This window comes from Falco peregrinus, chromosome 5 (genome assembly GCF_023634155.1).
Source record: "Falco peregrinus isolate bFalPer1 chromosome 5, bFalPer1.pri, whole genome shotgun sequence".
Classification (NCBI taxonomy): Eukaryota; Metazoa; Chordata; class Aves; order Falconiformes; family Falconidae; genus Falco; species Falco peregrinus.
Window position 1 is genome coordinate 17,836,320 of NC_073725.1, and position 20,946 is coordinate 17,857,265.

Below are 20,946 nucleotides of genomic sequence, written 5' to 3' on the forward strand. Positions count from 1 at the left end.
TCCTTCCATTCTTGAGAAGTCTGTTAAATAATTTAGGTAACACTTTCTAATTCTTTGTAACAAAGAAGTATTTTTTTCTACACCTTGCTGTTTGTTGGCACTATTGTATCATCTGTTATCTTCACGTAATCAATTTAGTTTTGCATAATATATTTGCAAGTGACATTACATACTAGGGATGATTTTAAGCAAGTAATAACATGGATAAGTCAATTTAAGTGAACACATTACTGAGCTTACACACCTGCCATTCTTTTCACTGAAGCACTAATCTGAGTTTCCTCCTTCCGCCTGGACACTCTCTTTCATGAACTCATACAATTACCTTTAAGGCATGCACTCTGCATCAAATTTGGCTGAACTAATTCACGAGTTCAAAAATTATCATAGGTGATGTCAAAAGATTGTGTACCAGGCCAATGAAAGACCATAACAAAAAAAACAAACAAGAAAGGGTGGTATTTGGAGGTACGGTGATGCACTATTAAGAAGCACAGAACTGCAACACTATAAAAAGCCAGGCAGCTTGGATATGTACTCAACAACTTCAGATTAGGAATCACGAGTGCAAATTATTTAGCTGAAAAATCCAAAACAACTAATCGAAGGTAACATTAACAGTAGAAACCAGCAAATACCAAGCTCCCTTTGGCTATACAAAGCAAGAAATTAGGAGTTTGAAATTCACCTGATTCATTTGACTTTAAGGCCTCTTTGATTTGCTGTTTAATTTTCATTGCTTCTTCAGCAGTTAAGTCCCCTTTTTTCAGTGTCACCACTTGAGGCTGCTCATCTTCATTGTCACTGCCATTCTCACTATCATCATCTGCAACTGGAAGCTGCTCTCTCTAGAGAGGGAGGAATAAAAGAAATTGTGATCATCACACCAAATCACAGCTGCCAAGGGTGGGCTATTCACTTTTGCCATGAGGTTAGTGAGCAGACACCTGTAAGTGCCAGGCCCCCCCAACACACTTTGTCCAAATGACACTCCAATTCTATTGCTAAGACAGCATCCCCTAGGAAAAAAACACAGCATGGGCTCTTTCAATTAGAGACCAAAAGAGCAGGAACTTGGAAGGTAAGGAAGTAATTCCTTTTGTTCTTTATCTTTACTGTACAACACTGTACGCCATGCAACACTAACAAAATCTTAAATACGTGGCTCCAGATTTGATCCTTCTATGCTGTACTCAAAACAGTGCAAAGAGAAAGGGAGTCCATGGTGGCTTTGTTATTACAGCTGCCCAAGCAAATCACTGTAAGCATTACCGACACAAGAGTGTCCCTGTTTCCACTCTCTCAGATTTGTGCTCCGAGTCAGAAAAATCAATTGGGATGAAATTTTATGCAATTTTATGAAAATCAAACTTTCTGACATGGGAACTTCAGTCCAACAACATAGCATTTGGCAGTATTAAAGGAACGGAAAACTTCATCAGAAAAGTATAGGTAGTATTACCATAATCCATTGAATTTACCAAGATACAGACAAAATGCAATCTTCTTTCTTTTGGAAAGTTTGTACTAACTTCACTAACGGCATAATTTTATCATAAATTCTAGCTCATCAGAAATTTCTTTTTTTAACAAATCCTTGTAACTATTACTTTACTGACCAGTCTGGAGAGATTAGGTGATAATGGCCTCTTCAGCTTAAGATCCACAATATACTAGAATTTAACCTTGAAAAAAAAACCAAACAAAAAAAAAAATCCAAAAAAAAGGCAAATGGAGCAAGTGGTGAAAGTCAATACACTGATTTTTTGTGATCAAAGGTATTTTCACAAATAACTTGTATACCCACAGTGGCATGATTCAAAACAAGGCCATAACAATGAGCCACTGGTGGGGGACTTTTGCCAGGTTATTTTTCAGCTGTGTGCAGGTCACGGTGGGATCATCCAAACATTTGTGCAAGTACAACTACAGTGCAAATTTAAACCTCCTCCGTCATCAAAAAGAAACAAGGACTTTGGATGTATTACAGTAATGACAGGCCTCTTTCTTAAGGCATCTTGTAAATCCATAGCTAGCAGGAAACACATGCAAAAGCACACTGTAAACATAAAAAACCAGTACCCCCCCCAAAAAGGCTGCCTTCTCACAAGCTGGTTCAAAGCCTACTGCCCCCATCCTGCCTTCCTAGCCATCACACGTGAGCGTCTGTCTGCTCACCTATACCAAGATTACGTGTAACTCCCTTCCAATACATTTTTGTTTACTCTTAAACACTTTTCTTTCTCCTGCCTGGGCTTTGGGACTGGGACATCACTGCTCTTTCCCCGCTGCCTCCCCAGACCGCTCGGGCACTGACAGAGCAGCCGGGCACCACGGTCACTGCGGCTGCAATTATCATAAGCAGCAATGGGGAGGCGCACTCCAATTTATTGTTTTGAATCCCCAACACCGAAGCAAAAACAAGTTACAAACACAGTTTCAGTTAATTTTAAGCGGTAACTACTGTCCCCCCCCCACCCTACGGGGACAAAGCCCTGCAGCGCTGCTTCCCCACCGCCCTTGCTTTAGGCCCGAGGGGGTGCATCGTGGCACTAGAGGCCCCTTGAAGCGGGCGCTGCCCCTTCCCACCCCGGGAAGCCCGGCCGCAGGCGCAGGCAGCAGGGCCGGGGCTGGAGCCCACGGGCAGGGGGCCGAAGGCGGCCCGGGGCGGGGAGGGCTGCACTGCCCGAGCGCAGGACCAGGCCGTTACCTTGGTTTCCACAGTGGGCCCCTCCCGATACCCAACCTGCCGCTTGAAGCGGCTGAGAAAGGCGGGCTCGGCCGGCCGCACGTAGGAGACCTGGTTCCGTTTGCTCATGGCCGCTGCCCGCGCCCCGGCCGCGCCGCCGAGCCCCCCCCCGCCAGCCTCCCCGCCCGCTTCCGGGCCGAGTGGGCGGCAGAGGACGGCGGCCGCGGTGGGACAGAACAAGGGCGCCCCCCCGGCTTCCACAGCTCCGCCGTCACGTGCGGGGGCCGAGGCACTTGCAGCCAATGGCGGGAGAGAAGGCGGAGCGGGGAAGGGCGGATGTGGAGTGAAATGGCCGCGCCCGTGCTGGCTTTGGGGGGTGTGACGTGTGACGTTGTCCGTGGCTCTTCGCGCTAAATTCAAACATTCCGCCATTTTGGGAGGCAGTGGGCGGAGAGGTGCTGGGGCTGGCGAGCGCCATGGCCCCCGGCATTAGAGGTGAGGAGGGCCGGCATGGCCGTGCGGCCGTGCAGGGGCTGCGGGGCGTTTTCCTGCTGTGCAGGAAGCTGGTGGGGGCCGGGGCAGCTCGGTGAGGAGGCTCTGCCCTGCGGGGCGGGCATCGCCATGGGGCGAGAGCTAACGGCGTGTGGGCTCGCTGCGGGCCGGTGCCCTGGGGCTGCGGTGCTGGAGGCCGCGCAGGGCAGCCGGCTGCCCCCCGGCGGGGCTGGGGCAGGGAGCGCTCCCGGCGGCACCCCTGGCCCCGGTATCCCCAGGGGCTTCTCGCGGCTGGCAGGCGTGAGCAGCCCTCCCGAGCGGCAGGGCTTTACAAAAGCCGCTTGCTCTCAGCTGTCCCGCCTTTATCAGTTCGTCTTCCGTAATTTTATCGAACTTTAACTAGCTGTGGTGGTTGTAACTGTCGTCTTTTGCGAGTTAACAGCCCTTTAAAATGGCAGCTAAGGATGGTTAGCCGGGAGTCTGTCATTTCCCAAGGTACAGGCTGTACAAGTACCTATCGGTCTGATTTCAGCTGTAAAATGTGCAGCTTTTCTTGTCCCGGGTCGTTTTGATACCGTTGTGCATTTAAAGACTGAATTAGGAGCTAGCACACTTCTCAAATGTTATTGTGTGAATCGAAGCAGGTAGGGCTGCATAGCAGCAGCAGGGTATTCGTGTAGTGTGAATGTAAATGAAGTTAGTACCTGTGCACATCTTTATGGCCTAAAAGAGATACTCTTATGATGAAACCTGTATGCTTTTAGAGACTTAATAAGTATTTATTATTGGAATATTTTGGTAAATAATCTTTCCCTGTCATTTTACTTTTAAAATTTGATTACATTAGTTATTATTTTTACTAACTTATGTGAAATAATTTCACGTCAGATTCACCCTTAAGTAAAAAATAAGTTGCAGTATCTACCTGTGGGGTAGTACGTGCCGTCTCCTTGAAATGTGAAGCTGTGCAAAACGATGCTCATACATACAGGAGAGCTTTATGCATTACTAAGTGCTCGATATTGCTTCGTGAAAGTGATATAGCGCCTCAGTTGTGCATGTTTAGGAAACTGAGGTTTTTCAGTCCTATCTGTGAAACTATTTCATGCTGTATTGCTTTATCTGCAGTGAGTTAACAGTCTTTTAAATATAATGGGAATATATAATGAAATATAAATGTATATTTGTAGATATACTATATAGTATGCTATATATAATATGTATATTATAATATTATGATTTTAAATACTATATATATGATTATGCATTTTGTATACTTTATATATTTATATTAAAGATTATGCAATTATATAATTGTATTTATAATATATATTATATAATATGTATTTAAAATTTATTTATTTAAACATATGTTTATGTTCCTAATCCTCTAAAACACTTGGAAAACCTTATATATGTTAATTTCAGAGACTACTCATTGCACATACATTTACAAGGGGATGTGTGCTCACATTGCAGGACTGCAGCTTTATCATTGCAAGCAACAGCAGACTTTCTGCCAAAGGAACATAGTTACTAAATGTTTTTGTGCCATTCTGATTCACGCATAAAACTGATAGTTATAAGACTCTCCGTTTATCTCCCTCAGTACGGCTTACGGTATTTTCTATTTAAATGGGGTTTTTGAGCCATAATTTTATCATGTTTACTTTTTGTGTGTTTCACTTTTATTTTTTAGATTTACGTGACTCTGCATTACCTTTGTTGAATTCACCCAGGTAAAGTAGTATTGACTGGTTCTCATATGTGAAGAATCACATTGCAAAAAGATTGCAAACAAAACCTTGTATATCTTTGTGAAATAATGTAAAAGTTTTTTCTTTCAGTATTTCACTGCACAAGATTATTGCCTTTCTCTCCCTTCCTTAAAAGTTTTCTAAAAAATGTTCTATTAATAAAAGTGTTGTTCTGAAGTATCAAGTTCCTTTTGGAATGCTGCCATGTAGTAAATTCTCATTTGTCCACTAACTCTGCAGCTGGACTCTAGAATTTCTCTGAAGTGACATTCCATAAAGAACTTCAATTCTGTGATGGAGTTCTAAGCTAAAACAAAAAGCCCTTCTCCAAATACAAACAGTTTCTGCCACATCTCAGAATAATACTGTTTAATGAAAACATATTTGGCAAATTAGCATGGTGTGTCTTAAATCTGGTATAAAATCTTCCCTTTCTCAGCTGCTTCCTGTTCTTTTTTTTAGTCCTTTCCTCTGCCACTCTCCAACCCCACGTTTTAGTCATGAAGTCCTAGCACTTTTAAAATTCTGTTCCTTTCTCTTGTTTACCAAAAGGAAAAATCAATAACAGTTATAATACCTTCATGCTATAACTTCCTTCTGGGAGAGAATTAATTAAAATCAAAGTTTGCTACTGCTTCATTTAAGAATTTAATTCTTTAGTATTGTATTGGTATATTAGTATTTGTGCCAGAACTCCTCAAAGCTTTATCATAATGGTCATGCACAGTTACTTATTCAGACTAGATTTACTGGTACATCCACTCATAAATGTGATGAAATGGGTTAGGGAGCTTTTAGATAGATGTGCTGCTGTATTTTATCAGACTCGCGGATTGAGAATTGATTATTCTTTCCCTTCGTGTGAACAGCAAAGAAAATGCTGGTAACTTTCTTGCTGGAACGTAGCATCATCTGCTCGATTTGTAAAGTCTGTTATAACTTCCAGTGGTAAGAAGGATGATTGAAGCCCATAGTCTTAGAAACTATTGAAACCTTTATAGCAACACTGGTTTTATATTTGTTCACTGTGAAATGTGTTCTTTTAGAGCTAAAGTTATATGCAACAACTGTAAATTCCAGTTACTTCATGTTCTTTGGTTTTAAATCTGACACATTGTTACCTTTAATAAATCTGTGGCTTGTAGTGAATTGATGTGTACAGCGAAGAGCAGTGTATTTTCAGAAGAGACGTTTGTATGAGTTCACATGCTTAATCTGATTTTTGTGATTTAATTTTGTCAAACAGCTGATAGATCTATTTCAAAATAATCTAACGCATAAATACTCATTTAGTGTTGAAGATGATGCTATCAAAGTTTATGTGAGGGTACGTCCTCCTTCAGAGGGAACTGCATTAACTGATGGAGATCAAGGATTGTGTTTATCTGTTCTTTCATCAAATACTATCCGTCTGCATTCAAAGCCTGAGCCAAAGATCTTCACTTTTGATTATGTTGCAAATATGGAAACAACACAGGTAATAACTTTCAGAATCTCTTAAGTGTTGCTTTCCCACCCCCACCCCCCATTTTGCCAACTACATCTTTAGAAAGGTTTAGTGTAGTAATGCCTTAAGTCATATTTTTTTGCAGTGGTAAGATTGGTAATAAGTAGTTATAATACAGAAATGTTGCACAAAATTGTTTTCTCTAATAGTTTTAATGTATTTTTTAACCATTAATTTCTTTAATCAAAGTTTGCATTAAAGTTGAAGTTTCTATTTGTTGATGTTACAGTAACACTGTAGACAGAAGATAAACCTGCCTGTTAATACAAATATATAAAAATAACTGGCAGTCAGTAGCTGATATTAAATATGTGATTTGTATATTAGGAACTTACGAGGTTATATTCTCTTTGTTCTATTTCCTTTTTATACATTTGCCTTTTAAACAGATGCATTGTTTATCTGGGACAGGTAATATCGAAAGGAAAATCCTTCAATTTAATTTTTGTAATATTGCATTTGAAATTCTGAATATAACTTTAATTCCTTTAACACTTTAATTCCCTTTAACTTCTGCTTAAAAAAAAATCCCCAAAAAACCTACCCACTGTAGACAGTTAGCTGTAGCTAGGATCTTCTTGCAGATCTAAGAGAAATACATGAAAGTAGATGAGACTTAACTATTGTGTAGATTTGTTGAAAATGCCATTGTCTAGTGGCAAATGTTGAAACTTAACGAGGTTTGATCAATGTCATAGGCTCAGTTTTGACCTACTGATGGTATAAACCACATAATGCAATCAAAAACACTGGACCAAAATTAATATAATATATATTTTTGAAAGCTGTTACTATGATGCTGTTTTATTATTTTTCTTTCAGTTTAGCAAGGAATAAAACTTTTTCAGAGGGTGTGATTTGTGACACAAAGACTTAGTATGTATTGTTTTGCTCCAGGACTCATGATACAAGTCTTAACCTTAAGGAATGCATCTATTTTATACATTATAAAGTTATGGTATAGAAAACACTGATAGAGATACTTAAATGAGTGGTGCCAAATGCCTTCTCTTTTTCCCCTTGTCCCTAGGAGTCAGTCTTCTCAAGTGTGGCCAAAAATATTGTTGAATCTTGTATGAATGGCTACAATGGAACCATCTTTGCATAGTAAGTCATTCAATGGTATTTCATAGCAATTGCAACATTTGAGGTGGCTGTGATAATAAGGAGTAGAGGTTTTAAGTGCCACAGCCTGCCTAATGTTACAGTAATCTTTGAAAGTGCTTCATTAGTGCAACACAACATAAGAAACGTTCTTGCAATATTGAAGAGTACTTCTTATTCCTCTTCTGGAGGAATCTATTTGTAGGTGTTATGCTTCTAATACTTAAAAGACAATAATGTGGATTGTAAACTCATTTCAATTTTACTATTGTTTGTCTAAAACCTAGAGGTTTTATTGTACTGTTAAAGAGAAAGCTAGTAAGTTTTGATATGTCCATAGAAAAATGGAATGAAAATAACTTTAACTTGATATTTGGTCAGCTCAGCTCTTTAGTGAGTCTTAACTGCTTCTGGGAAAACTGAGGAAAAATAATTTTAACTTTCAAAATGTTTTTGAGGTAGAAATATACCCATGACTAGTAGTAGGAATATCATTATATTAATTTAATATTTTTTCATTTTGAAAACTGAGTAAGCATGTTGGTCAAAAATGCTAACTTGAAGGACTGACCTAATCAAAATTTACTGGTTTGAGCTGTGAGTTCTCCATATAAGATGCAGATTAATAAAAAAAATCACAGCCAGAGTAGAGCTTTATCTGACTCTTTTTGTTGTTGCTTTTCTTTGTTAGTGGCCAGACTGGGTCAGGAAAAACCTTCACTATGATGGGTAAGTGCATGAGAGAGCTTAATCTTTCAGTGGTTTCTAAATGGTTTTTTTGTCTTGAGTTGAAACCTTGTCTTGTTCAAACACAAGGGATGATTTAGATTTTTGTCTTCCTGCAGATAACCTTAAAGTTTAAGAAACAGTGTAGTACTCAGTGTAGTTCTTGCTTTATATCAAAAGGCTGATGTATAGATACTCTCATCTGTCTTTTTGAAAATGTAGGTTTTTCTTCTGGAGAAGAGAGGAGAGAAACTTTTCATTTAAATCAAACAGTAATTTTTCTCATTTTTCAGAAAGTTTTGAGTATTCTGCTGGTTTCCATTTTTGGCTGATAGGCCTTGCATGTGTAGAAAAATATTCTAGTTTTCCATATTAAAATATATTTAGGTTTTCAGAATAACTGCTTCCTACCCAACTAGGTGTTTAAGGCCTCTCTATGTATGAAGGGGTTCCTTTGTAATCTTGTTCTTCATACAGTGGTGATTTTTAATGCATTAATATTGTGCTTGACATCGGAAAGTTACTGAGATAATCAAAACCAGTTTGGCTGACATTTTTTCAAGGACTACATAAAAAAATGGATGGGTGCAAATCTATCCCATCTTCCTGGTTCTTAAATTGCGGTTAGGTATCTGTATTGGCATACTTGCACATTTGGACTTCCATAGAAAACATGTACAAGTAGTTTATACTATTTTAGACTTAGGTAACCTATGGACAGGTAAAATAAACTTCGACAAGGATAAAGGCCAATGGGATCCTAGGGCATATCAGGAGGAGCATGGCCAGCAGGTCAAGGGAGGGGATCCTCCCTCTCTGCTCTGCCCTGGTGAGGCTCCATCTGGAGTGCTGTGTCCAGTTCTGGGCTCACCAGTTCAAGAGAAACAGGGAACTGCTGGAGGGGGTCCAGCGGAGGGCTATGAAGATGATGGGGGACTGGAGCATCTCCCTTGTGAGGGAAGGCCGAGAGAACTGGGCCTGTTCAGTCTGGAGAAGGGAAGTCTGAGAGGGGATCTTATCAGTGTCTGCAAATATCTGAAGGGTGAATGTCAAGAGGATGGGGCCGGGCTCTTTTCAGTGCTGCCCAGCGACAGGACAAGGGGCAACGGGCGCAAACTGCAACATAGGAACCTCCATCTGAATGTGAGGAAAAATCTCTACTTTGAGGGTGACGGAGCCCTGGTACAGGCTGCCCAGAGAGGTTATGGAGTCTCCTCTGGAGACATTCAATACCACCTGGACACGACTGTACAACCTGCTCTTGAGAACTTGCTTTAGCAGGGGGCTGGTCTAGATGATCTCCAGAGATTCCTTCCAACCCTGATCACTCTGTGATTTAGACTACATATAAATATGATTATGGAACATTATCTTAATCTTGAAAGTTTATTTTATTGCATTTCTTTGGTGGTTTTGCCATAAACTGACTAAAACATGGTTGCTGAAGTCTTCTATAATGATATCTTTAAAAGGTCAACCTTACTAATTTTTTTAATTAAAAATCCCTTTAGGACCATCTGATTCTGATAATTTCACTCACAGTCTGAGAGGTGTCATTCCACGGAGCTTTGAATACTTGTTTTTTCTTATTGAACGTGAAAAAGAAAAGGTACACTTATTTTATACTTATTGCAGTGAACGTAATGTCTCAGACTAAAGATTGGTTAAGGATGTTTGGTAAGCCAGGTATGTAGCAGTTAAATTTCCAGAATTATTGTCAGGTTGCATCAAATTTATCAAGGAGAAATGCTTGAATCTAGTACTCTACCAAATTATGCTACACATTATTCGGGCACCAATGTGCTTTGTATTTTGAGTCTAAAAATACATTTAGGTTTCTGGATGTTGGTTGTCATCTGAGCATCAGAAATGTGTAATATGCAGAATATATATGCAAACTAGTAGGTTTAGATATGCGTAGAAAGAGACTCATTGCAGTACAATGCCAGACTTAATTAAGCAAATCTGTTTGAGTAAATTACTGTGTTTTTCAGGCTGGCAGTGGAAAGAGTTTTCTCTGCAAATGCTCATTTATTGAAATCTACAATGAACAGATATTTGACTTGCTAGATTCTGCTTCAGCTGGACTCTTTCTCAGAGAACACATCAAGAAGGGAGTCTTTGTTGATGGTGCTGTTGAACAGGTGTTGTCATCTGCTGCTGAAGCATACCAGGTATTTTTTGTCACTTTTTAATGTTTGGACTATTTATCTTGATGCTTATTTGGTAAGTAATCCTCTTTGATTAAAGCACATACTACTTTTGCAGTGTCTGTGACTCCCTCTTCCCCTAACTCTGTACTCCAAAAAACAGTATAAGAAGCTGTTTCTAGGCAATGCTTCCTGGCTATCCCACACATATAAGAAATCATAGTTCTGGAGTTTGGAATATATGAATTGCAATTACAGTAATCTTTCCCCTAATGCTTGCCTTCCATGTCTCTGAAATGGCAATAGAAAACTATATATCCTGCTAATTAGGCAGCATGTGTGTTCCAGAAATTGTCAGGCTTGTTTCTTCATGAATGCAACACATACACACAGTACTTCTGTGACTTTAAATATTTTTTTCCTTGTGTACTGCTAACATATACTAGTATTGGATATGTTAGGCTTTCAAATAGTAATGGCATTCTTGGAGGAAAGAAGTGAGTATTATAATTATTTTTTTATTAAGCTTGACTGTAGGGGTGTTTTTCATTTTTAAAATACTTCTATTGGAAAAAAAGTAAAAGTCCTTGTCCTTGAGATTTTTTGAAAGCTGTTGCACTGACGTATGCTTACTACTGCTTGTCACCTGTATGTAACTACAGGGTACTGTCTGAGACACTTGATATCATTTGACATCTTTTTCATGCCTAGGTCTTAACTATGGGCTGGAGAAACCGTCGTGTAGCATCGACCTCAATGAACAGAGAATCCTCAAGGTCACATGCAGTTTTCACTATCACAGTGGAATCCATGGAGAAAACAACTGAGGTTGTTAACATTCGGTCTTCCCTTCTTAACCTGGTAGACTTGGCAGGATCTGAGAGACAGAAAGACACCCATACAGAAGGACTGAGGTTAAAGGTTAGTTCTTTAATATCTGTGGCATCTTTCTTTTTTCAGAGGTACTGCCCTGTTCCATCCACCAATCTATTTTTCTTTTTAGGAAGCAGGTAACATAAATCGATCACTAAGTTGCCTGGGCCAAGTAATCACAGCACTTGTTGATGTGGGCAATGGAAAACAGAGACACATTTGTTACCGGGATTCAAAGCTCACTTTTCTGTTACGGGTAATATATATCTTCTGGATTTTATATGCTGCTTGGGATGTAGAAATAAATATTTGCTTGGGTTGGTACTTTTACTGTAAAAAGCTGAACTCGGGTACATTAAAAATTTGTTTAAATATTGGGCAGGTAGAAGAAAGCTTGAAAAATATCTTTTTTCCTCAACAGACTTCCCGCCAGTTTCTTGCTGTTAGCTAAAGACAAACTTACTTATGCTTGTAATCTCCTATTACAAGTTTGCAAGTTTTAAAGAAAAAGTGTACATTTTCATCCCTATAACTTGGGAAACACTGTTATCACAACATAGTATTTAGAGCTGTGTTGAAACATTTGACAGGATCTCCCGAATTAGCCTACAAGTGCTAAGTGTTGGTATGATGTTAAGAATTGGATAAATTGACAGTTTCCTACCTGAGAGTTTATGGGCTATTTTCAAGATGAAGACAAAACAAAGGTGGAAGCAAAGATTTGTTGGATGCCAGCACTCACTAAAAATCTATGAACACTAATAGATAAAATCTGTAATATATTTTTGTATTATAATATAGCACTTGTAACACAAATGCTATATTATGTACAATACAGTATTGTTATGATCGCAGCAAAATTTCCCAATCATTCCATCCCTGTTCTGTGTATATCTTGTAGTTCTTCAGAGGTTCATGGTTCTATTTTTCCAGTGCAACCCAAAATACATAGAAATTGGAAGAGAATTGCAACTGTATGAGCTGTTACTTAAGTGGTTATTTTTTTAGGTGGCTGTACTACAAAGAAGTCCACAAACATGAACACTTCTGCTAGTGAAGGGGAATGCTATTGAGGCTTGTGAGCTATTTTGTAGCACTAGACTTTTAGTCTCAGGTGTAACTCCAGAGATTTGACAGCTACTTGTTCTGACTGGATGGAAATATCTGAAGACATGCATGTAAAAGGGAGAGCTTCCTTTTATATCCTTGGTCAGGAAGCTGTTTTGTGATTTGTTTTGGCAGTTGCCACCAGAGAATGCGTTGGAATGATCAACAGGCTAGCTGATATTCAAAATAACGTGAATACCAGTCTGCTAATTACCAAGATTAAAGTGAAATATCTACCTTATTCCCTGATTTCTTTTTCTGGCTTTTTTTTTTTCTCTCCCTGCTGTTCAGGGGTAAAAAAATAAGAAAAAAACATCTCAAATTGTTGATAAGTAATATAGTCAAGGTTTTGAAAACCTAAATAAAGTCTTTATTTACAGTTACATCCTTTATACTCACATTTGAAATAAAACTTCAGAAAATGACCTAGTGTGGGGATTTGTTAAATGAAATACCTTCTGCAATTTGTTCAAAATGATACGCAGTAGCTCTTAGGTGATGGCTTCCTGCTGTTAATAAGGCTAACTTCCATGTTTTTAAATAGGATTCCCTTGGTGGTAATGCAAAAACATGTATAATTGCAAATGTTCATCCAGGATCCAGGTGTTTTGGTGAAACACTATCTACTCTTAATTTTGCTCAGCGAGCAAAGTTGATTAAAAACAAGGTAAGAGAGTTACTCAATGTCTTTACTGCAACAAACTATTTCTTGTCATTTGAACATCTGCAAACAGGGTCACTTCATTAGTGAAGGCACAGGTGTATTTCAATTTAAATGAATATAACTTATTTAGGAAAGCAAGTTTAGTATTTTAAAATGTTATGATAAATGACTTTTCAAAAAGACTCGTTAGTTTTTGATTATGAATAGAATACAACAGTTGGAGACTAGGTAATGACTGATAAGTGTGCATGCTTTGCTTGTTCTCAGAGCACTTGATTAGAAGAAGTAAAATAAATCTGTACTAAAGATTAAAATTGTAAAAAAAAAAAAATAAATCAATAATATTTCAGTGCCTCTAGTTTTTGTATATGCTAATACCCAAAATGTAATTTCTCATAAGTGGGTTTTGAAAGTATGTTCACATCTGGCTGGAAGCTACTGTCTTCAATGTATACTGCTTTGTTGGTTAACAAGAGCCAGACAAAATTCTGCAGAAAACATAATTATTTTTTTAACTACTATTTTTAGTTAAAGTGCAACTTAGTTTTTCTCAGTAAATGGAACATTGATTTTCCTATGAGTTCTCCCTTTCCTAAGATGGAAAGATTTCTCAGTAGTTTTGCTGCTTTGAAGTCCTTGAGTTTTCTCTTATCCTGTAAGATTTTTATTTGTACCTTTTCCTGTTTTTCTTTTAACATATTTATGAAAGGCTGTGGTAAATGAAGACACACAAGGAAATGTGGGCCAGCTGCAAGCTGAGGTCAAGAAGCTGAAGGAGCAGCTTGCTCAATTTACTTCAACGCCATCCATGCGTGATGTTTCTGTATCACAAGGTAAGAGCTGGGGGTGAGGGGAGAGAGAGCTTGCTACTTTTGTAGCTTGCAGTGTTGGAGCCTTAGGCAATTCATTAAGTTTCTGAACAATTAATATTTTTGTAGGAACTGACCTACAGAAGCTGGATTAGTCTTACGAATCCCATTGCCTGTATTTTTATCTAACAATCTGCAGAAACTGTTAATGTGTTTTTATTTTCTTCCTCTCATAACTTTGTGTACTGGACTAATGTGGTGTTACCTAATAAGTAGAATACTTTTTTTGGTTCATATGAGTATACTGCCTAATCCTTTAAGTAACCAGAAGTTTGCATGTGATTGCTGGTGCATTTTGGTCGGAGGCAGGGCACTAAGGTGTTTGATAATGCTGCATCCTTTTTAAGCTCAGGACTGGATTTTTTTCCTCTTTTTACCCCTTCAAGAAGATCCTAAGGAGGACATTTGCCTTACATTGATATCAATCTTTTACTGAAAGATGGTAATAGGGTTTATGTGATTATTTTTTTTTTTCTTCCAGTAGCTTTGCACTAGGCTATTGTATCTGCAATATAGATCCAAGCACAGCTTTCTACTATTTATACTTCCCACTGAAATACGCTACCTCATAATATTTAATTACAAGGTAGTAAACTTGGTCTTCTAATGGTTACTGTGTTCCTCAGTCAAGTCTTTCCTGACCTTGCCAAGAAATAGAAGATATAGCAATAGAAGTTACTACAGAAGATAGACTTGTCTAATATAAAGCATCTGTGGTTGAGTGTTTACGCATTTAACCAGTAAAAACAAGTAATTGATCATGATTATGTGACAAAGGGCTCAAAAATGTTTAGACCAGAGGGAAAGCAAGTGATGATGCTTAAACACAGAGAGGGGTTTATGCACAATTTAAATATATTCTAGCTGTGTTTAGTCTGTGCAGTTAAAATGATGTTGGTAATATTAGATCGCGCAAATATGAAATCTGGTCACTAACTACTTTAAAAATATGACAAAATTTTTAATATATTAAATTGCAAGAGTAGTTTTTATGCACCTAGATACTATGTTGATTAGTATTCCATAAATAAGTAGTCTTACCTGCGTGAGGATATTCAGGAAAACTATTTTGAATTAATTTCTGAAATGGACTAGTTAAGCCCTTTTAATCCCTTGTGTGGACACTTTCCTTCCAGATGAAATCACTAATTGTCCGTATAATTCATGCTTATTTTCCTGAATTTCCTTCTCATAAACCAGTTAGTCCACTTCTAATATGTGCAGACTCTAATAATAATACCAATAATGGCTTAGTGTTACTGAATTAATTTCAGAGGGGTTTTGCATTTTATAGATACACTCAGCTGAACAGGCTGACTGTTTTATTTTAATAAGTTCACTGTAAAGCCATTTAATGCTTGAACAACTGTTAATTATACAGTTATGTATATTGACTCTTCTTTATCAGCACTTGCAGGAGACTAGGAATTACTGTCTAAACTTCTTTGCTCAGAGTATGGCATATGATCTTTGTAGAGGAATTACACTGTTCTTAATGTGACAGCTGCGTAAAGAAAATTTATGTAGGAATCTGTTAACTGGTATTTTAATAAATACGGCATTTGCTTTTTTACTTAAACCACAGGTGCTGTTGAAAAAGGGAAAAACAACATAAATTACATGAATAACTTTATTGAAGCAATGTTGTTTTGGGAGAAATCTGAAGGTGAAAAGAAGGTAAGAAAGCACTAATATTTCTAAGTGCACTCTGTGCTCTCTGAGAGACTAGTGAGCATGTTGAAACTGACCCTTTTGATGATTATTCTTTGTTTTTGAATAAAAAATAATCTGTTCAAAGATAATAAGGCTTGGTAACAAGAAAACTTACCTTAAATGTCATTTGACTAAAATCTGTAGTCCTCAGGAGGACTGCAAGGATGTCATGAGGTTATGCAGGAAGACAAGTAGAAAAGTCAAAGCCCAAACAGAAATTAATCTGGCTACTGCTGTAAAAAACAATAGAAAAATGTTTCTGTATGTACATTAGCAATGAAAGGAAGGCTAAGGAGAATCTTCATTCTGTATTGGATGTAGGGGGAAAAATAGCGACAAAGGATGAGGAAAAGTCTGAGGTACTTACTACCTTCTTTACCTCAGTCTTTAATGCTAAGACCAGTTCTCTGGGTACCCAGCCCCCTAAGCTGGAAAACAGGGATGGGGAGCAGAATGAAGCCCCCATAATCCAAGAGGAAATGGGCAGTGACCTGCTATACTGCTTAGACACACAAGCCTATGGGGCCTGATGGGATCCACCCAAGGGTACTGAGGGAGGTGGCAAAGTCCTTGCTGAGCTGCTTTCAATCATTTATCAGCAGTCCTGACTAACTGAAGATGTCCCAGTTGGCTGGAAGTTAGCATATATGGTGCCCCTCTACAAGAAGGGCCAGAAGGAGAATCCAGGGAATCACAATCTGACCTCAATGCAGGGGAATGTTATGGAGCAGATCATCTTGAGTGCCATCATGCAGCATATGCAGGACAACCAAGCGATCAGCCCCAGTCAGCATCAGCTTATGAAAGCAGGTCCTACTTGACTAACCTGGTCTTCTATGACAAGGCGACCCACTTAGTGGATGAGGGAAAGGCTTTGGATGTTGTCTACCTGGACTCTAGTGAAGCCTTTGATATGGTTTCCAGCATTCTCCTGGAGAAACTGGCTGCTTGTCTTGGATGGGTATACTGTTCGCTGGGTAAGAACTGGCTGGATGGCCGTGCCCAAAGAGTGATTGTGAACGGAGTCAGTCCTGTTGATGGCTGGTTTCAAGTGGTGTTTCCCAGGGCTCAGCACTGGGGCCAGTTCTGCTGAATATTTTATCAATGATTGGATGAGAGGATTACATACACCCTGATAAGTTTGCAGATGACACTGAGTTGGACAGGAGCGTTGGTCTGCCTGAGGGATCTGGATAGGCTGGACTGATGGACCAAGGCCAATTATATGAGGTTCAACAAAGCGAAGTGCTGGGTCCTGCACTTGGGTCACAACAATCCTACACAATGCTACAGGCTGGGGGAAGAATGACTGGAAAGCTGCCCAGCAGAGAAGGATCTGGGGGTGTTTGTTGGCAGCTGGCTGAACACTAATGGGCTGTGTGCCCAGGTAGCCAAGAAGGCAAATAGCATCCCGGCTTGTATCCAAAATAGTGTGGCCAGCAGGACTAGGTAAACTGCAGGTCAAATACTTTGGGCCCGTCATTACAAGACATTAAGGTGCTAGAGTGTGTCCAAAGAAGGGCAGTGAAGCTGGTGAAGGGTTTAGAGCACAAGCTGTAGTGGGGTGGCTGAGGGAATGGGAGTTGTTTAGCCTTGGAGGAAAGGAGGCTCAGGGGAGACCTTATCGCTCTCTACAATTGTCTGAAAGGTGGTTGTAGTGAGGTGGCTGTCAGTTTCTTCTCCCAAGTAAAAGTGATGGGACAAGAGGAAATGGCCTCAAGTTGTGCCAGGGGAGGTTTAGATTGGATACTAGGAAAAATCCCTTCACTGAAAGGGTTGTCAAGCACTGGAACAGGCTGCCCAGGGAAGTGGTTGAATCGCCATCCCTGGAGGTATTTGAAAGACCTGTAAATGTGGTGCTTGGAGACATGGTTTAGTGGTGGATTTGGCAGTCTTAGGTTAACAGTTGGAATCAATGATAATAAAGGTCTTTTCCAGCCTAAGTGATTCTGTTCTTTCAACTTCAGACAAGCCATAGGGTAGTTTTCATAAGATGTTTTGTTTTAGGGGGTGGTTTGTTTACTGAGATTTTCTAACAAAAAAATTGAACAGAACAACAAACTTCTGTTGTTCTTAATTTTAAGCACATCTTTGAATGTGTGGATTAACAGTCTTTTTTGAAGCAAACCTCCTAGTCATTCCTGTTTTATTGTGCTTTTGTTCATGTCATGGTGCAGTACTGAATCAGCCAAAATTGCCTATCTTTGGGGTTTTTTTAAAGAAAATTAACTGAAACTGGCACTCTAAGAGCACATCAGATGTGCTTAACTGAATACTTAGTTTACCAGATCATTCTGGACTTCCTAGATGAAGTTTTTGCAACAGTGTGTGATTTGGGTTCTTGGTATAAGCTGTTGCTCGCTACAGATCTGCAAATGATAGTCTCTGTGTTCACAAAATTACTGTCAACTAAGTTTTGCATGACTCGTCTGTGTATGCATATGTCTGTGATGTGTACCTTAAGAATTAATCTAGTGTAACCAGTATTTTGCCACCAATCTATATATGTGCTTTCTAAGAACTTACTAGAAAAAATTGCTCAACTAGAAGATCTGTGTGCCAAGAAGGAGAAATTTATTCAGTCCAATAAAATGATAGTTAAATTCCGTGAAGACCACATTGTTCGCTTGGAGAGATTACATAAAGAGGCTGGTGGAAGTTTGTTGCCAAAAGAGCAAGATGATCTCCTCCATGAATTGAGGGAGGAATTGCAGACACTCAGAGAACAGGCAAGTCTTTGGTTTTTCATTTCTAGAAAAATTTTCCTTTGTGACAATAGCTCATATAATGGAGTTCTGTGCTATGTAGATACAGGCTTTTTAAGATGGGCAGGAAAGAAGAGGATTGGTGGTGGGTTCCTTTATAGAAACATCTCAAAGGCATGGAGGTTTTTCCTATGGAAGGCACAATGGGTGGGTTTAGAGCTTGTGAGTCTGCAAAGAAAAAAGGCTAGTAAGGGTGATGTCGTGGTAGGAGCTTGCTGCAGCCACCTGATCTGGGTTAAGTAGAGGACTAAGTCTCCTTTAAGCAACTTGAGGAAGTCTCCAAATCACAAATCCACATTCTTATGGTAGACTTTAGCCTCCATGACCTCTCTTGAAAGGGAAAGACAGCAGGATGCAAGCAATACAGCAAGTTTCTGAAGAATAATAATATGGATGATAGATGGGCCTATCAGGGGTGGTACAGTCCTGGAGCTGTTTGAGGAAGACAAGTAGCAAAGTACATACCTAAGGCTTCAGGAGAGGAGGTTTCAGGTTATTAGGTATCTGGCAGGTGTGGTATCATTTGTGGGGCAGTTCTGAAGAAACTCAAAGAGCATCTCAAGAGAGAAGGCAGATTCTTTAAAAAGTTTCCTCCAAGCACAAGTAGGAAAAAGGAATAGATGTATTGGAAGACCAGCTTGAATCTGTAGCTTATGACTGAGCTCCAAAGTGAAGGTGGGGAGGGAAAAAGTACAGAAGTCAGGACAATCATTAAAGGACTATAGAAACATTACTATGGCATGCAGGGACAGTGTTAGGAAAGCTAAAACTCAGTGTTGAAACTGAAAAGGGATGTCAAGAGCAGCAAGAAAAGCTTCTACTGCTTTATTACCGGTAAAAGAGTAAACACATAAAATCACTGTCTTTTTTTTCGAGAGCAGAAGGGAGTAACAAAGTTAACAAAAAAAAATGGGGCAGTTTTAACCACTGTACAGAATACCTTTTTTTTCCTCTTTCATTACAATTTAATGCTTATTAAAGAGTAGAGCAACAGCTAGATATGTATAGTGCTGTCTGGAATATAAAACCTGTTGAATAAAATACTGCTTATCACAGATGGAACAACACCCACGAATTGCAAAGTATGCCATGGAGAACCATAACCTCAGAAAGGAGAATAAAAAACTTCGTTCTTTACAGTCAGTTAAAAAAGCTCAAGAAATTGATGCTCAGACCATTGCAGAACTAGAACGAGCTTTTTTGGAAGCTTCAGCCTCAGAGAAAAATACTGGAGGTACAAATATGCTAATGTTTTTTAGCTAAATAAGTTTACTGTATTTCTGTTATGCAGCATAGCATTGAAAATGTTGTCTGTCTTGATGTATTTTTGCTTTCTTCAAAGTGGTACCTGAAGACTGATAAAACAGATTTACTTCATTTTATTCACATTGGCCTTCAAGCAAATACAGTAATAGGGAATTTGGATTCTTGATTTTGTGAACGCCATCCATAACCTCATTTTGTTGTCCTTAGTTGTTATGAAGACCGCCATAATTTTAACTATTCTACTGGTTTTCATGTGGACTGTTGCTAATACCCATTTTCTTCAATCTCAGTTACTGCTGTACTGTTCAAAAGCCTACAACTGCTTTCATTTTAGTAAAACGTAGAATATTTGAGCTACTCTGTCTGATTTCAGAGTGTGTGTTTGTTCTTTAGGTCATCATTTATATTCCAGTACCATATCAGTGGAAGGCAACTCTCTGGCATCTGTTGAAAGGCTGAAAGCACGCCTGCTACAGACTCAAAGTGAACTGGCAAGTTCAAAACAAGAATATGAAGAATTTAAAGAGCTAACAAAGTGAGACAAAACAGCATAGAAATGTCTTTAATAAAATGTCTTTAAATAATTACTTATATTGATTTTTAAAAGTTAGTCTCGGATGCTGAATATAAGTCGAATTATGTTCTTTGCAAGAAAGAGAGGAGGGCCAGGTCAAGAAAAATGGTGTGTAAGCAGAATATGTTCCTGTTGAATTGTTACTCCCAGACTAGGAGACAACCATGATGCAGCCTCCAGCATGTCTGCACTGTTGCAGATTTCTTTGTCTTTCTGAAAACTCTTTTTATGCTAAGATGCAAAACAATGCTTCACAACATGCAGGAGATGGACATACTCTGGAGTTCTGATAGGCACCTGTTTAACGGGACAGGGAGAGTTTGGCTTAGTTTCCATGTTGAGAGAGTATTTCTCAGTAACTGAAATATTATTAGAAATGGAAGCAGTGACAGGAACTAAGAATTGATGGGTTTTGGGTGGGTATTTTGGGGTTTGTTTAGGGCAACAGTAGTTTTTAATATAATCCCTTTTAAGATTGCAGTATGTAATAAATGTAGAATCCAAGCTCGCCAGAAAACTTTGGCTAACCTGTTGGTTAATTTTTTGTCTCCAGAGATTTTTAAGGTGGCAATAATACCTCTATCTTGAGACTTGTTACTGGAACAGAGATTTAATTCAAATTGGAGCAAAGACATGGTGTCAGTAGTTCATTCATTCTATTTGCTTTGGCATCTAAACATGGGATACAGG

General features: G+C 38.9%; 2 protein-coding genes across 14 annotated transcripts in view; one reads left to right on the forward strand and one right to left on the reverse strand.

Annotated features, from left to right (window-relative positions):
- KIAA1143 (KIAA1143 ortholog) overlaps positions 1–2,864 on the reverse strand; it is a 67,440-nt gene extending 64,576 nt beyond the window's left edge. For 10 of the 13 annotated variants that reach the window (XM_055804464.1, XM_055804463.1, XM_055804469.1 and 7 more), the window contains exons 1-2: positions 2,711–2,863; positions 689–848 (exon numbers count right to left, since the gene is read on the reverse strand). In XM_055804464.1, the coding sequence (XP_055660439.1) occupies positions 689–848; positions 2,711–2,818 (268 nt within the window). In that variant the 5' untranslated portion in view covers positions 2,819–2,863. Of the gene's footprint in view, positions 1–688; positions 849–2,710 lie in introns of all 13 variants that reach the window. The other 3 variants (XR_008747290.1, XR_008747289.1, XM_013303062.3) reach the window with 1 other exon arrangement.
- A 197-nt stretch (positions 2,865–3,061) lies between these two features.
- The window catches only part of KIF15 (kinesin family member 15), a 39,659-nt gene continuing 21,774 nt past the window's right edge, over positions 3,062–20,946 (forward strand). Inside the window, exons 1-15 of the mRNA XM_055804151.1 lie at positions 3,062–3,184; positions 4,881–4,920; positions 6,232–6,415; positions 7,476–7,552; positions 8,241–8,278; positions 9,787–9,884; positions 10,270–10,449; positions 11,137–11,346; positions 11,429–11,554; positions 12,950–13,072; positions 13,779–13,902; positions 15,524–15,615; positions 18,171–18,380; positions 19,473–19,650; positions 20,076–20,217. Of these exons, the coding sequence (XP_055660126.1) occupies positions 3,166–3,184; positions 4,881–4,920; positions 6,232–6,415; positions 7,476–7,552; positions 8,241–8,278; positions 9,787–9,884; positions 10,270–10,449; positions 11,137–11,346; positions 11,429–11,554; positions 12,950–13,072; positions 13,779–13,902; positions 15,524–15,615; positions 18,171–18,380; positions 19,473–19,650; positions 20,076–20,217 (1,841 nt within the window). The 5' untranslated portion in view covers positions 3,062–3,165. The remainder of the gene's footprint in view (positions 3,185–4,880; positions 4,921–6,231; positions 6,416–7,475; positions 7,553–8,240; positions 8,279–9,786; positions 9,885–10,269; positions 10,450–11,136; positions 11,347–11,428; positions 11,555–12,949; positions 13,073–13,778; positions 13,903–15,523; positions 15,616–18,170; positions 18,381–19,472; positions 19,651–20,075; positions 20,218–20,946) is intronic.